The 12,999-nt window shown below is 36.1% G+C and overlaps 3 protein-coding genes, 2 long non-coding RNA genes and 1 pseudogene across 6 annotated transcripts; 3 read left to right on the top strand and 3 right to left on the bottom strand.

Annotated features, from left to right (window-relative positions):
• The first annotated feature begins 885 nt into the window (after positions 1–885).
• Positions 886–2,379, top strand: LOC104702631 (gibberellin 2-beta-dioxygenase 1-like). Its single transcript, XM_087457195.1, has 3 exons — positions 886–1,338; positions 1,541–1,858; positions 1,967–2,379. The coding sequence occupies exons 1-2, from the start codon at positions 968–970 to the stop codon at positions 1,785–1,787; spliced, it is 618 nt and encodes a 205-aa protein (XP_087313321.1). The 5' UTR covers positions 886–967; the 3' UTR covers positions 1,788–1,858; positions 1,967–2,379.
• LOC147941776 (gibberellin 2-beta-dioxygenase 1 pseudogene) lies at positions 1,967–2,379 on the top strand (annotated as a pseudogene). The gene has a single exon (XR_015561193.1). The product of XR_015561193.1 is annotated as a gibberellin 2-beta-dioxygenase 1 pseudogene (transcript).
• Positions 2,380–2,472: 93 nt separating this feature from the next.
• Positions 2,473–3,858, bottom strand: LOC147941775 (uncharacterized). The gene is made up of 2 exons (XR_015561196.1): positions 3,601–3,858; positions 2,473–3,378 (listed from the first exon to the last, which is right to left on the bottom strand). It is a non-coding gene; the product is annotated as an uncharacterized LOC147941775 (long non-coding RNA).
• Positions 3,725–4,742, top strand: LOC147941774 (uncharacterized). Its single transcript, XR_015561195.1, has 2 exons — positions 3,725–3,941; positions 4,421–4,742. It is a non-coding gene; the product is annotated as an uncharacterized LOC147941774 (long non-coding RNA).
• A 1,196-nt stretch (positions 4,743–5,938) lies between these two features.
• Positions 5,939–7,964, bottom strand: LOC104702630 (interactor of constitutive active ROPs 4). Its single transcript, XM_010418523.3, has 3 exons — positions 7,633–7,964; positions 7,212–7,272; positions 5,939–7,107 (listed from the first exon to the last, which is right to left on the bottom strand). The coding sequence occupies exons 2-3, from the start codon at positions 7,223–7,225 to the stop codon at positions 6,138–6,140; spliced, it is 984 nt and encodes a 327-aa protein (XP_010416825.2). The 5' UTR covers positions 7,226–7,272; positions 7,633–7,964; the 3' UTR covers positions 5,939–6,137.
• Positions 7,965–9,419: 1,455 nt separating this feature from the next.
• Positions 9,420–12,774, bottom strand: LOC104702629 (E3 ubiquitin-protein ligase DA2). The gene is made up of 9 exons (XM_010418522.3): positions 12,214–12,774; positions 11,569–11,972; positions 11,416–11,467; positions 11,282–11,327; positions 11,081–11,162; positions 10,838–10,982; positions 10,648–10,741; positions 10,219–10,285; positions 9,420–10,126 (listed from the first exon to the last, which is right to left on the bottom strand). Exons 2-9 carry the CDS (start codon positions 11,758–11,760, stop codon positions 9,575–9,577), a joined length of 1,230 nt encoding a protein of 409 aa, XP_010416824.1. The 5' UTR covers positions 11,761–11,972; positions 12,214–12,774; the 3' UTR covers positions 9,420–9,574.
• Positions 12,775–12,999: the final 225 nt, after the last annotated feature.

Below are 12,999 nucleotides of genomic sequence, written 5' to 3'. Positions count from 1 at the left end.
CCTCGACACCCGATACAAGGAATACCAACATGCTTGTATTGCAACTATCCAGACAACACTAAACGCTGGCACTGTTTTCGTCACCCTCTTCCCAAATTTCAACGTGGCATTGGAAGACCCTCAAATATATCAGAACATGCAAATCCAGCTGCAAATCACAGGAGCTCCACAAATTGGAAACACGTATGCAGCAACACTCCACCATCAAATGGCGTATAGAGTCCAAAATCATGCAATGGACTTAAGTCTCCCTAGAGACACTGAAGATGCGCTACTTATACAATTGGAATCCCAGCATAGCCCATCGTGCATCCATATTCCTAGACAGATTCCTAGAGATGAGCTTGTCAAGTTGCTTCCAGAATCATGGGTTACCAATTACGAAAAGCTCCATGACCGTAGCACCCCAATACAATCGGTGGACTCTTCTATTCATAGGAGAAAAGATGGAACTATAGAGATTGCTTTTAAGCAACAAGAAGAAAAGTCAAGACCAACGGCTTTCTGCACAGAAATCAATATAATTACTCCTTCTGAAGAAGCTCAAACTTTGGAAAACCATCCACGTTTAGATGGTGTTCCAATCTCATCTTTTGATTCGCTAGGAAATCCCATTTACTCTTTTCAAGATGAAAAAAGCCACAAATTCTTTGATGTTTGTGATTGCCAACACTGCCAGATGAATAGTTCTGATGATGATGACACCCCAAGGCGAAGGAGAAAAAGAAAAACCCTTATGTGGTTCTGTATTAAACCGCAGATTTCCTTCTGTCTGAGTTCGTCCAGTTTCTTGAGTTTCTTCGTATATGTTTCCATCTATCATCTGCTTATATATACACACGCCTTCGAGTACATTACTCGATGTCTCAGCCTTCAAAGCTAATCGAAAGTGACCCCTAAAAGAATAAAAAATTTCTTACGCAAATTACATAGATTTATATATATATATATATATATATATATATCAATGGCGGTCTTGTCTAAACCGATCATAGAACCGAAATCCGAGCTTTCGCTTATCCCGGTTATAGATATCTCTGACCCAGAGTCCAAATATGCCCTCGTCAAAGCCTGTGAAGACTTTGGCTTCTTCAAGGTGATCAACCATGGTGTTTCCACAGAGTTATTCTCTGTTTTAGAACACGAGACAGTCGAGTTCTTCTCGTTGCCCAAGTCAGAGAAAACGCAAGTCGCAGGTTATCCATTTGGATACGGGAGCTTTAAGATTGGTCGGAATGGTGATGTGGGTTGGGTTGAGTATTTGCTCATGAATGCTAATCTTGATTCCGGTTCCGCTCCACTCTTTCCGGGTCTTTCGAAAAACCCGGCAACTTTTAGGTTCGGTTTTTATATGTCCTTTTGTTTTTTTTGACACTCTCTCATACTCTGTTTTCGTGCTCTGTTTTATGCTCTGTGTTTGTTTTTATACTTCATCTTCTGTCTCTTTCTATGCTTTTATGGCTTCTTTTTCTGTAGTTACTTGTGACTTTTGTGATTCCATTTATTTATCTCAAGTTTTGTTCTTTTTTAATCTTTACAGAAACGTACTGAAAGAGTACATAGCATCAGTGAGAAAAATGACATGCCATGTCTTGGAGATGATTACAGATGGGTTAGGTATTAAACAGACAAACACACTTAGCAAGCTCGTGTCTGACCAAAACACGGATTCGATATTGAGACTTAATCACTATCCACCATGTCCTTTTATCAAAGAGAAGACCAATGATGGGAAAAATGTGATCGGTTTTGGTGAACACACAGATCCTCAAATCATCTCTGTCTAGCTGATGGCTCTTGGATCTCTGTCCCTCCCGATCACTCTTCCTTCTTCTTCAACGTTGGTGACTCTCTCCAGGTTCGTCTTAACCCTTATGTATATATATTCTCCCGTTTATAATTGTTTGCACAAAAAAAAAAAAAAAGATCTAATTAAGCTTTATATATATTTTCTTAAATTGTGTAGGTAATGACGAATGGGAGGTTCAAGAGCGTGAGGCATAGGGTTTTAGCGAACTGTAAAAAATCTAGGGTTTCTATGATTTACTTCGCTGGACCTTCGTTGACTCAAAGAATCGCTCCGCTGACTTGTCTTATGGACAAAGAAGAGGAGATGTTGTACGAAGAGTTCACTTGGTCTGAGTACAGATCCTCTGCCTACAACTCTAGATTGTCTGATAATAGGCTTCAACAATTCGAAAGGAAGACTATCAACCATAATAAACTACAGTTAAAATATGATTAATGATTTCTATTTTTTTCGTGATTCATAAATCTTATCTAAGTGTGTGTTATTCCCTATATAATTATTATGTGTATGATTGAAGTTAATGTTGATCCAGTAATTGTAATATAATGCAATAGCTATATTTTCTCTAACATCAGTATCGCTTTGAAAACTTTGTAAGAGCATCTTTATTGGTAGGTTTTTATTTTTGGGGTTCTTACATTTTTTAGTATTAAAAAGTGTACTTTTATAAAATAAGAACTTTTTGTTTGTAAATTAAAATTGTACTTCTCCAATGGTAAACTCTTATAAGTGAAGTTCTTAGTTTTGAAAAAAAAAAAATTTAACGTTTCCAAGTTCACAATGTTTCCAAGGGTTTGGAAGAAAGCCAAGTGGATTGGCATATAAGACAAGTGTGTTGTTGCTTCAGTGTCACTACTAGATGTGGTGGCCAGTGGAGGAGACTGCAACTTATAAGAAACTGGACCAACTTGTGTGAATACGTTAAAACTATCAGAAAAACTTGATAACCCGCCACTTAAACAGAGATATGTTGGCCACTTGCAGCAACTCTGCAAATAGATTGTAGAACATGGCATTCTCTTTGCAACAGTCTGCAACTCCTTTGCAAAACCTCCCCGAACTGATCAAATCTGTGTTTATACTCAAACTGCCGTGACTTAAAAATCTTGTGCTTCTTCCACTTCACGCCTGTGCTTAAAAACTGCAGCCAATAAATCACTTCCAAACTGCACTTGTACCTAAACTGAGTTTGCAGTCTCTTGGATCGCCGTTTGTGCTTCAAGTGGAACTTAATATCCTTAATGTAAAATTGTCGCCGTTTGTACTTCAAGTAGAACTTCATATCCTTAATCATGTGGCACATCAGCTTTAAAAAATGAAATAGTCTCATTCGTCCCCAAGGTGTACAGCTCCATAGCATTGTGAAACACCTATATTATCACTGTGAAGTCTATGGCTAGGTTCCAGAAAAGAGACTTGTACCTTAGATTGGGGAATCAATTGTTTTGCGCAGTATGGTTCTCTCTCTCTGGTGAAATTGATTCCTTGACACCAACCACTTTTATTTCATGAATCTCCTCTACGACCCGTTGAGAGTCTTCCTCACACGTAATCAAGATCTCTCATCTCTATATCATATCACACACAATCCCATCCACATGTTTCACAATTCAATTCTAAAGATAAACAAAATGAATCCCACATAAAGATTATTACGAGAAACTACATATCAAATCGGACACACAAACAAAACGAATCAAAACATAGTACCAAACCCAGATTTTAAATTGACGAAAGACAAAAAGCAAAGTTTTCAAATCAAATACCATCCATCGATGAAAAGAACTGACCTTTAAGACAAAAGGACTGACCTTTTCTCCAATTGATTCCAATGACCTTGTTCCTCGACCGTGTCAACATATCGTTGAGTTGGTTTTTAATATAAAAACAAGTTTTTTTTTTCCCTTTCTTTCTCTTCTTCTTCTTCTCTCTTTCGCGATACTCTCAACCCAAAACGAAGAGAGTTTTTTTCTTTAAAAAAAAAAATCAGAACATGGCAATCGGAACGACATTATCGGAGCTTCAGATTAAGCGACGAGTTTGAATGTGAAAGCGTTGAGTCTTCTCCACCAAATCAAAGCGTTACCTTCGCCAACTTGCAGATTTTGATTAACCAATCTCGATTATACAGGTAATTTCCTTTCTCTGATTCTATGGATTCTTGTTTAGTAAGGGTATAGAAATTAGGGTTCTTCAAAATCTGTTTCTATCTGTGTTCATAGGCATGATTGTAATTAGGGTAATCTGTTTGTAAAATGTGATCAAAGTCTTTGTTTTATTCTTTTACCTCTCTCTGTTTTCTGTTTTATTGCTCTGCTTCTCGTGAATTATGCTTTTTATGCCACCAACAGATGCTTAATCTTTAGAAATGGATATGTGTTAATTGGGCTGCAACTTGGTTTTAGTAGTGCTGGTAAGGCTGTGAAGTATGTCGCATTCTAGTTGATATAGATGGTAATGGTGGCTTTTAAAAAGTGAACTCGGATATAACTTATCTGTTTTTGTTTCAGTTTTGGTTATGATCATCGTCTTGTAATCATTTATAAGTCTATAAGTGTCGAGAAAACAAGTATCTTTGGTGTTTAATTTGTTGTTTTTGTTGCTTTTCAGATCACTTGTTACTGAGTTTTATTAAAAACAAAGGATGAATCAAAGCATCCATCGGTGTTTCAGGAGTTTATCGATGAACTGCAGTAGCTTGGCAGGTGGAGACCTGAAAGGATTGATCTTTCTGCTATGGCTTGTCCAGCTTCGAGGCAGATCTATCTGAGTTCTTGTGTTTACGTCCCTTTTTATCCATTTGTGTAGAACTAACCAAACAAGGGAATGAGAATTGTTCTGAGTTCTTGTTATGGGTGTATATTTCATTTATCTCAACTCATTAAAAATGTGATCACTGATCCGTTTCTCTCAAATATTTTTTTTTTCAAAATTAAGAACTCCAATAAAAACTTCACCCATTGGAGAAGCAAAATTTTAATTACCCTTTCACAAGTTCTTATTTTCAAAAAGTACAAAATATATTCTTTAAAAAAAATTAAAAACCTCAAAATAGTATCCTCACCGTTCGAGAAGCTCTAAGAGATCCCATTAAAGATGACCTAATACCAAGTTGTTTTATGTAAACACTTTAAATAACTAAATAAGCCGTTTTAATGAACACTTCCAGGTTCTTAAAAAAAAAAAAAGTTAATGAAAGAATTTGTATTTAATATTTTTAAACGATTACATATAGAATAATTAATTATGCGATTCTTTGGTGACATAGTAACTATACTGAAAGTACAAATTTAGAGTTCGTATGTATAAAAAAAAAAACTAAGCTGAAAATACATGATTGCTTAAGGCCGTACGTGTGTATACTCTCCAGTCTCCCACATTAAACTTAATTTTACACCCAATAAAACCATACATTGACATTCCGATATTACATTGTTGGATCAAACCTTTAAACACTCTATGGCTAACAACTTTATAATAGTATTAAAGATATCGATAAAGACATTACAACAAAAAAATCTCAATTCTTACACGTTGAATGTGGTCCGAGTATTTGTTTTTGGGCACCAATATGTTTAGTGATCTAGGTAGGCATATATATTAATATGATAATTTAGACAGCGTGTCGTGTACTTAATTAGAGTTTTGCAAACCATTTTTTTGTGTTTTCAAGGAAAGAAGTCAAGTGACTTGTCACCAGTTCACTGTATTGTTATTTTCGCTTGGGCCAACTTGGATATCTGAAAGTTTATACTTTTTTAACGTTGGTGTCTCTATAAGTTTTCTATAACGACTTCTCCTTTCTTTCTTCTTTTAATAATTCCTTACCACGCTGGTTAGTGGTACCCAGGTAGTTTTCAAGTTTAAACGACGGTTTTGTTAAAGAAGAAAACGCCAAAACCAGTCATATGTTCTTCCTGTGTAAAACAGAGAAACCTATACCATAAGGTCTCTTCCAATAGCAATTACTTCAACAATGGCCTACCCACAAGTATACTTTATGAGCATTGTTTCAACTTATTCCAAAACATTGCCGACATCGATGAATCCCTTTCTATGAGATCCCAGCAAAACTTTTAAACATTGCAAAACAATGTCAGCAAAACTAATTCAAGTGATCAAGAGAAGTGCAGACGAACCATCAGAATTTGGCAATTGAATCAGAATTCTGATAAATTAGCTTTTTGGTAAAGCAGCACAATCATTCTCTAAATGATCATCACTAGAAATCATTTTATATAATTCGAAATGATGAGCTCGTCATTTCGTAGACAATCAGACCATCCCACACTTCCTTGAATCACACGCTAGTGTTTGTTCTATCACTTCATTTTTGCCCTTTCTTCTTCCACAGGTCACCGAACATCTTCATCCCTGAACCTTTCCTCTTCCCAAACCCTAACCCGTCATCCAAATCATCAGCCATTCCCGGTGATCCTACAAATCTGCCTGCAAAATGCGTCTCCATTGACCCGCACTGCTCTGAGAACCGACCATTCATCTCAACCCCTCCAGATAGAACCGCAGCTGCAGCGTCTGCTGCTTTCCTCCACTGCTCGGTTTGTACTTTCAGTTTCTTCATCTCGGCTTCTAGACTCTCTTTTGCGTCTTCCATGGATTCAAGCTTCTTCTTTAGCTCTGCCGTGGTCTCGTTGCTTTCTTCCAGCTCTTCCTTAATCTGACTCACCTTTGAAGCTATCTCATCCTCTTTCACCTTTGCAGTGGACATTTCTGAATCCGTCCTCTTCAACTGATCCTTCAAGCTTGCGTTCTCCTCGCCAAGTGATACCTTTTCTTTCTCCAAGTCGTATAGTCTAGCTTTCAGTACATTGATTTGGTCTTCCTTTGAAGCCAACTCATCACTCTTCACCTTCTCACCTTCTTTTGCTTCCTCAACAAGAACCTCGAAAACATCAGTCTCTTGATGTCCATCACCAGGAATCTCGTCTCTCTCCGGAACAGAAGGGCTTGGTTTCTTGGATTTCTTCTTATGATGAAGCTCTTCTTGAGCACGTTTCTTGGCAGCCTCAGCTCTAGCCAACTGCTGTTTGAGCAATCTCAACTCCTCCTGGGCTTGACCTAGCTGCGACTCCAATCCAGAGATGCGACTCCCAAGCTTCTTCTGAGTCAGAGGATCAGTGTGAGGCCCACCACTCCTCGGAGATCTACGGTCAAGACCGAGCTTTGGACTCCGGTCTGTAATTGGACGGTTGAGATGCTTCGGCTCAGAGGAAATGGACGGTGATGATGTCCTTAGCCTTGGAGATTGTCTCTGAGGCAACTCTGAACCTCTAATACTATTCAAATCACAACAAGACACAAGGATTTGCAATTTTCAGTCTATCAGATCATAGAGAGACTAATAACAACACAAACCAATTCCAAAAATAAATCGCATTACCTTGGTTTTGGCATCCTGATTTACGCAGAGCTGTCGAGGCTATCTCCAGAGGTTGTATGATCTGATGCAAATCAAAGAACATACATGAGCTTGTTTCGGACGCAAGACTCACTCTAACAAGAGTTGTGAGACACGCGCCACTAAGTGCGAGTGAGACTCTCTTAAACAGAGTATTACACTAGCATCTGAGTCAAACCAGACAAGTGAGACTGTGAGAGAGAGAGAACACATTGCTTTTGCTTTTCCACTCAAAACACTTTAGAAGATTCAAGAAGATCACAAACTTCAATCTTTCACCAAACCCATAATAGAAAAAGAAGAAAAACAGATTTCTCAAGACTCTTAGTTTCTAAGTTCCATGTTCACATGAATCACATACACACTACACACATGCGGTAGTCTATTAAAGACTGAAACTAACCTTGAAGGAGATCAAGACAATGTAGACAAGCTGACTACTTTCTCGGTTTCTCTTTTGCAATTGAATACGAAGGAGTGATTGAGATAAATACTAAAACAGAGGAAATAAATTTTGAATCTGTTGATGAGATTAATTGGGGTTAATAGAAACAAGAGCACAAAGACAAGAAAACCCAAAAATGTGGAGAAAGGAGAAGTTTTTAGCTTTTGTCCAGAAAGAAAGAGAGAGACTCTCACAATTCGAAAAGCAGAGAGAGAGATATTAAAAAGAGACGTTGGGGGAGATTTGAAATAAAGCTGATGTTGAAAATGGGAATGACCTTTGAGAGAGAGGAGAAGAAAAAGGATAAAAGTGTAATTTAAGTCAGGTCCCAAGTTTACATGTAATCATAATGTTTTTTTCTTCCTTTTTTTCATACATTACTTTTTAAAAATTTAAGATTATGTGAATGATCTGATCTGAGTGATCCAAACATATAAGATGTTTTAGAGTAGTATTTTTATTTTATAATGTATAATATTTTTAAGTTTTTATGCAACTTTTTAATTTTATATTTTATATTATATAGTTCTATGTACGATTGGTTGAATTTTTTTAATATATATATTTTTAATCTGCATATTTTTTTAAAAATATTTTATATTTAAAAAAGGAGGGAGTATATAGGACGAATACTATATACATCGTGTAATAAGTTGCCAAATTGTAGCAATTTCTTCGGTTCATAAGTTAGAGATGAATTTATTTATATATTCAATAACATCTTCGTCTTATTCAAAATAAAAATAAATCACATCTTCGTATGTCATTTTATTACATATGCAAAATTATACAAAACAAAATGGTGTACTTATAATATTATACCCACATGTGTGAACCCTTTATCAATCGTTCTGACATTGTTTCTTTCCTTTTGTCGGTTTCCACAAAGTTCAAACTCTTTTGTTTTAGTTTAGTTTAGTTTAGTTTCTCTTTCATTTTGGATATATGTTAAGCTTCACATTTTCATTTCAATTCCTTTAGTAGATTAAGTTATGTTTATATTTTTCTACTTTACATACGAAAACTGAAACAATGTATATTCGAGATTCAGTCCATAGACAATGTTGCAAAGCAAACCACATAAAATTTAACTACATTATAGTCTTTATATTCAAGATAGAACCATAAAATCAGCATTATATTTAAAATAGTGTTAGTGTGAAGACAAAAGATATAAGTAAAAGTTGGCATTTGAAAAATTGTACACATCATCAAAACTCTTAAGTAAATTCAGTGCCACTATGATTTTATGATTGTAAGTTGCATCTAACCAACCAGTAACAACCACCTTTAACTTTTTGGTTCTTTTATGATGATGTTGGTAATAATAATTCTAGTCATTTTGGAATATTACATTTCAAAAATAATTTTGGGAGTTGTGAAACTATATAGGCCCATTTTTCAAATTAATCAGGTTCTCAAAGAAGACCATTAAGACACTAAACCACAAACATAAGTTGCTCGAATCAAGATATGAAATGGTGAAATTTGGTGAGTTAGCTGCTACTTGCTAGTCATATCTTTACGAAACCATAGACTTTATAAAAAAATTACTCTAAATCAATATATAAATGCGAAGCTAAAAAACCCTATACCCCACTAACATTATTTTGGTCAACACCCTCCTCCAACTTTGACTTTCTCTTCTGATTCATTTGCCATCAAAAAGACAAAACCTGTGCTCTTTCACTTTTTTTCTATGCTGATCGAGAAGAAATTATGGAAATAAAACATAAAGAACAGGATTGAACACAACCCAACCTTTTCTATTAAAACTGGAAATCATCTCATCTGTTTTACTTTTCTTTTCTTTTCTTTTCTTCCTATAGGAACAAGACATTTATATGAATGAAGGTAATCATCAGATCCAGACCCATGAAGTTTCCATTATTACCCTATTTTATTGCCAAGTAACTTCAGTTGGTGCACTTGTGGTCGTGGCATGAACCTCTGCTAAAGACACAGCCATAGCCATCATCATCTGCTCATCAAAACTCTCTGGAACAATGACAAGAGGAGGAGTAGGAAAGTTGTGGAAGCTCTCGCCCGTCATGTAAGAACTTACATAGTTGTTGCTGCTTCCTGTTTCTCCCATCTCAGTGTTGTTATGGTAATGTTGTTGTTGTTGATGGTGGTGATGGTTGTCAATGTCATCTACCTCTTGTTCTATGTCATAGTAACTGTCACAATTTCCAGGAACCATACTGTATGAAGAAACGTTGACATTGTGATTGTGATTGTGAATATGATTGGAGGTTTCTCCAACCATTTGGCGTTCAGCAAGTGCGGAGATTGCACAAGTAAGCCCACCAGATGATGATGAATACGTCATTGCTGGTTCTACAGTTGAAGACATTCGTGGTAGTGAAGAAACATAACTATGATCTTCTGTTTCATACTGCCTAGAAGAAGTCATTTCCCCTGAAGCTGAATTTTGCTGCGCCCCTGTTTCCTGTTATAGAATAAGTTAAAAAAGCCATGAGAATTTTGAAAATTGTCATCAGAGGTAAAAAAAAAAAGTTACACAAACAATTGTATATATACCTGAATGGAGAGCCATATTGCTTCCATTACCATTAACTCTTCAAGGTCTACGTCAACCTCGTCATCCCTGTAGAGTTTACCGATAAATCACATATATAGTCAGGCAAATATGAATCACTCCGATTAAAATCTCATCAGTGTGCATTTAGCTAATTTAATCATTAAAACATGATGTTTGTGAAAATGAGGCTATAGTGTTGTTGTTGGAGACAAAGTAGAAGCATAACAAACTTTAACTCGCAACTTTTACTTGTAAGAGGAAGCATAATGGCACTCACTTTATTCCTCAGTCCAAATCACTTGGTTCCCCAAAATAAGACTAAAAGTCTAATAAACACTGAAGTGTTTTTCATAAATGATATCCATGGTTAAAAGTACTACATTAATCCATAGAATAAATAAAACAGAGCAGCCAGTGGAAAAACAGACCTGTTTCCCCTAGGGCGAGAACGCTGTCTAACTACTGATGAGTTCTGCGATGGAACGATTTCCCCATCATCCATGGGGGAATTATAAGATACAGCTGCAAACCAAGGGACAAAAAACGAAGTCTGTCAAAACTGCCTTTGTGACACCATAGTTGTTCCAGATACGTTGTGGCAGGACAAAATAAACCGACCTGAAGCTGAACCATATTCCATCTCGCCAGTCATTGCGCTTGTGCTAGAGGAACATGATTCCAGACGTTTCTGCATTTTCTCTTCATCATCCTGCATTTCCTTCTGCCTCATCCTTATTTTGGCTTCTATAACCCGTTGCTCTTCCTGCAAAAGTATACAGTTTCCAGATATGTAAAAAGCAGCATCCCCATCAAACTTATCGACACAAAAGAGTTACTGTACACATTTGAGTTTTGACTTACAACTTGTTCAATGCCTTTTTCCTCCTTTGTCTTTACTCCACGGTACTCGACAGCATAATTGGGTGTTTTACAAAATGGGCACCTCAGAAACGTCAAGGGAGGACATAAAAGAGAAGATCCATGAAAATAACAAGAAATACTCTCTCGAACATTATTCCAAATGTAAAGTAATAAAAGCACAGAATTTAAGATGAAGGATACTGAGTAGGCCGAGCTGAATTAGGATTCTTCATTTGTAAAAAACACTCTGCAGCGAAATTAACAAGATAGCAATGTCAAATGAAATGGAAACATGAGTAGAACAAAGAGCCCAAAATCTTAAATGAACAGTTCACCTGTACAAATCCTTTTCATGCAACATCTTGATCTATTGAGGCTAGGATAATACTAGAAACACACAAAAAAAAAAAAACAGCAGAGTTAGCTCAACAAGTACATTGACGAGAACGTAATTAAAATTACAGAGACTGAGAAGAAAATTAACAAACCAGAAAACAAATAGGACACTCTTCAAGATCATGACAGCTCTCATCGTCTCCAGGATAGCAAGGAGCAAGCTTAGATTCAACAATCAGTTTTCTGAGCTTTTTAATGTCGACATCTTTATTAACATACAAACCTTGTGGTTTCGTATACCTTTCTTCCACCACTTGCCTCTTCCTTCCCAACTTATTACCCATCACACAAAAGTTTCAATCTTTTTTAAAACCCTTTCTTCTACTAAAACCCTATCCTACCACCTTTACAAGAGCAGAGAGATTATGATACTAATCTCACAATTTAACAACTAAAGTCAATTCCTTTCTACAGTTACACCCACTGGAGAAACAAACAAGCCTAATCTCTATCCTAAAGGTACAAGCTTTAAAATGGAAACAGTCTTCACCATAACCTGCACAAATGGTTAAAACTCAATTTCAGCACACAATTCGGGTTAAAAAAAAAACCCTAATTTTGTTATAGCATACATAAAATAAAAACCCCAACTTTGAAACCTTAGCAATTACAGAAGACACAGTATAACCCCTTAATAAGAAGACCTAATTAAAACATTCCAAACAGAAGAGAGAAAGAAACCCTACAAATTCTGATAAAAACAAGTACAGATAGAAATCGGAGGATGGAAGAAAAACCTGAAAACTTGGGGGGGGGGGGAGGAAACAAAATCTTGGAGGGGCAGAAGAAAACAAGAAGAGATCAAAACAAAGAGGGTTTTTGGGTAAACGATAAGAGACACGATCAGAAACTTTACTCTGTAGAGAGAGAGAAAGAGAAGAAAGAAAGAAAGAAAGAAAGAAAGAAAGAAGCAACAAAGATAATACAGTGTTTGTGTTTATGTGTGTGTCTCTTTCGTTATTATATAAAATTCATAGAAGAAAAGAAAAGAGAGAGAGAGAGAGAGAGAGAGATTAGAACGAGTTCTGTAATCTGAATATGTATTTTGTTTGTTGCTTCTTTTAAAAAAATATATATTTGACGAGAGAGAGAGAGAGATGAATGACGGACGATGATGAGGTGGAGAAGCAAAAGGGGAACAGGAAACGATGGAGTAAGAGACGAGCCAAAGAATCATCCTTCCATCACTCGTGTTTCCCTCTCTTCGCGCGTGCTCTTCACTTTCTTCTTTAAACGTCGTGGTTGCGCTTCTTTATTACAATAGTTTTTTTTAGTTTCTTGACCATGAAAAAAAGCTTAGAATATACGAAATCTTGTGAAGGCGGTTTTGTCTTAAGCACCGAGTTGGGTTAGAGTAGGGGAAAAATGTCAAAAAAAAATCTCGAACTTTTAAATTTAGGATGATAAAACATCAACTTTCTAAATGTTATTTAAATTATGAAGTTTTATTTGACTTTTTGATAAAATAGTTAAGTTTTATTGATCTGACCATTTTAGACACAACATTAATTTTCCGTTAAAAT

This window comes from Camelina sativa, chromosome 7, assembly GCF_030686135.1.
Source record: "Camelina sativa cultivar CO46 ecotype springtype chromosome 7, ASM3068613v1".
Taxonomy (NCBI): Eukaryota; Viridiplantae; Streptophyta; class Magnoliopsida; order Brassicales; family Brassicaceae; genus Camelina; species Camelina sativa.
Note: the sequence above shows the minus strand (reverse complement) of the source record. Positions and strands in the feature narration are given on the sequence as shown.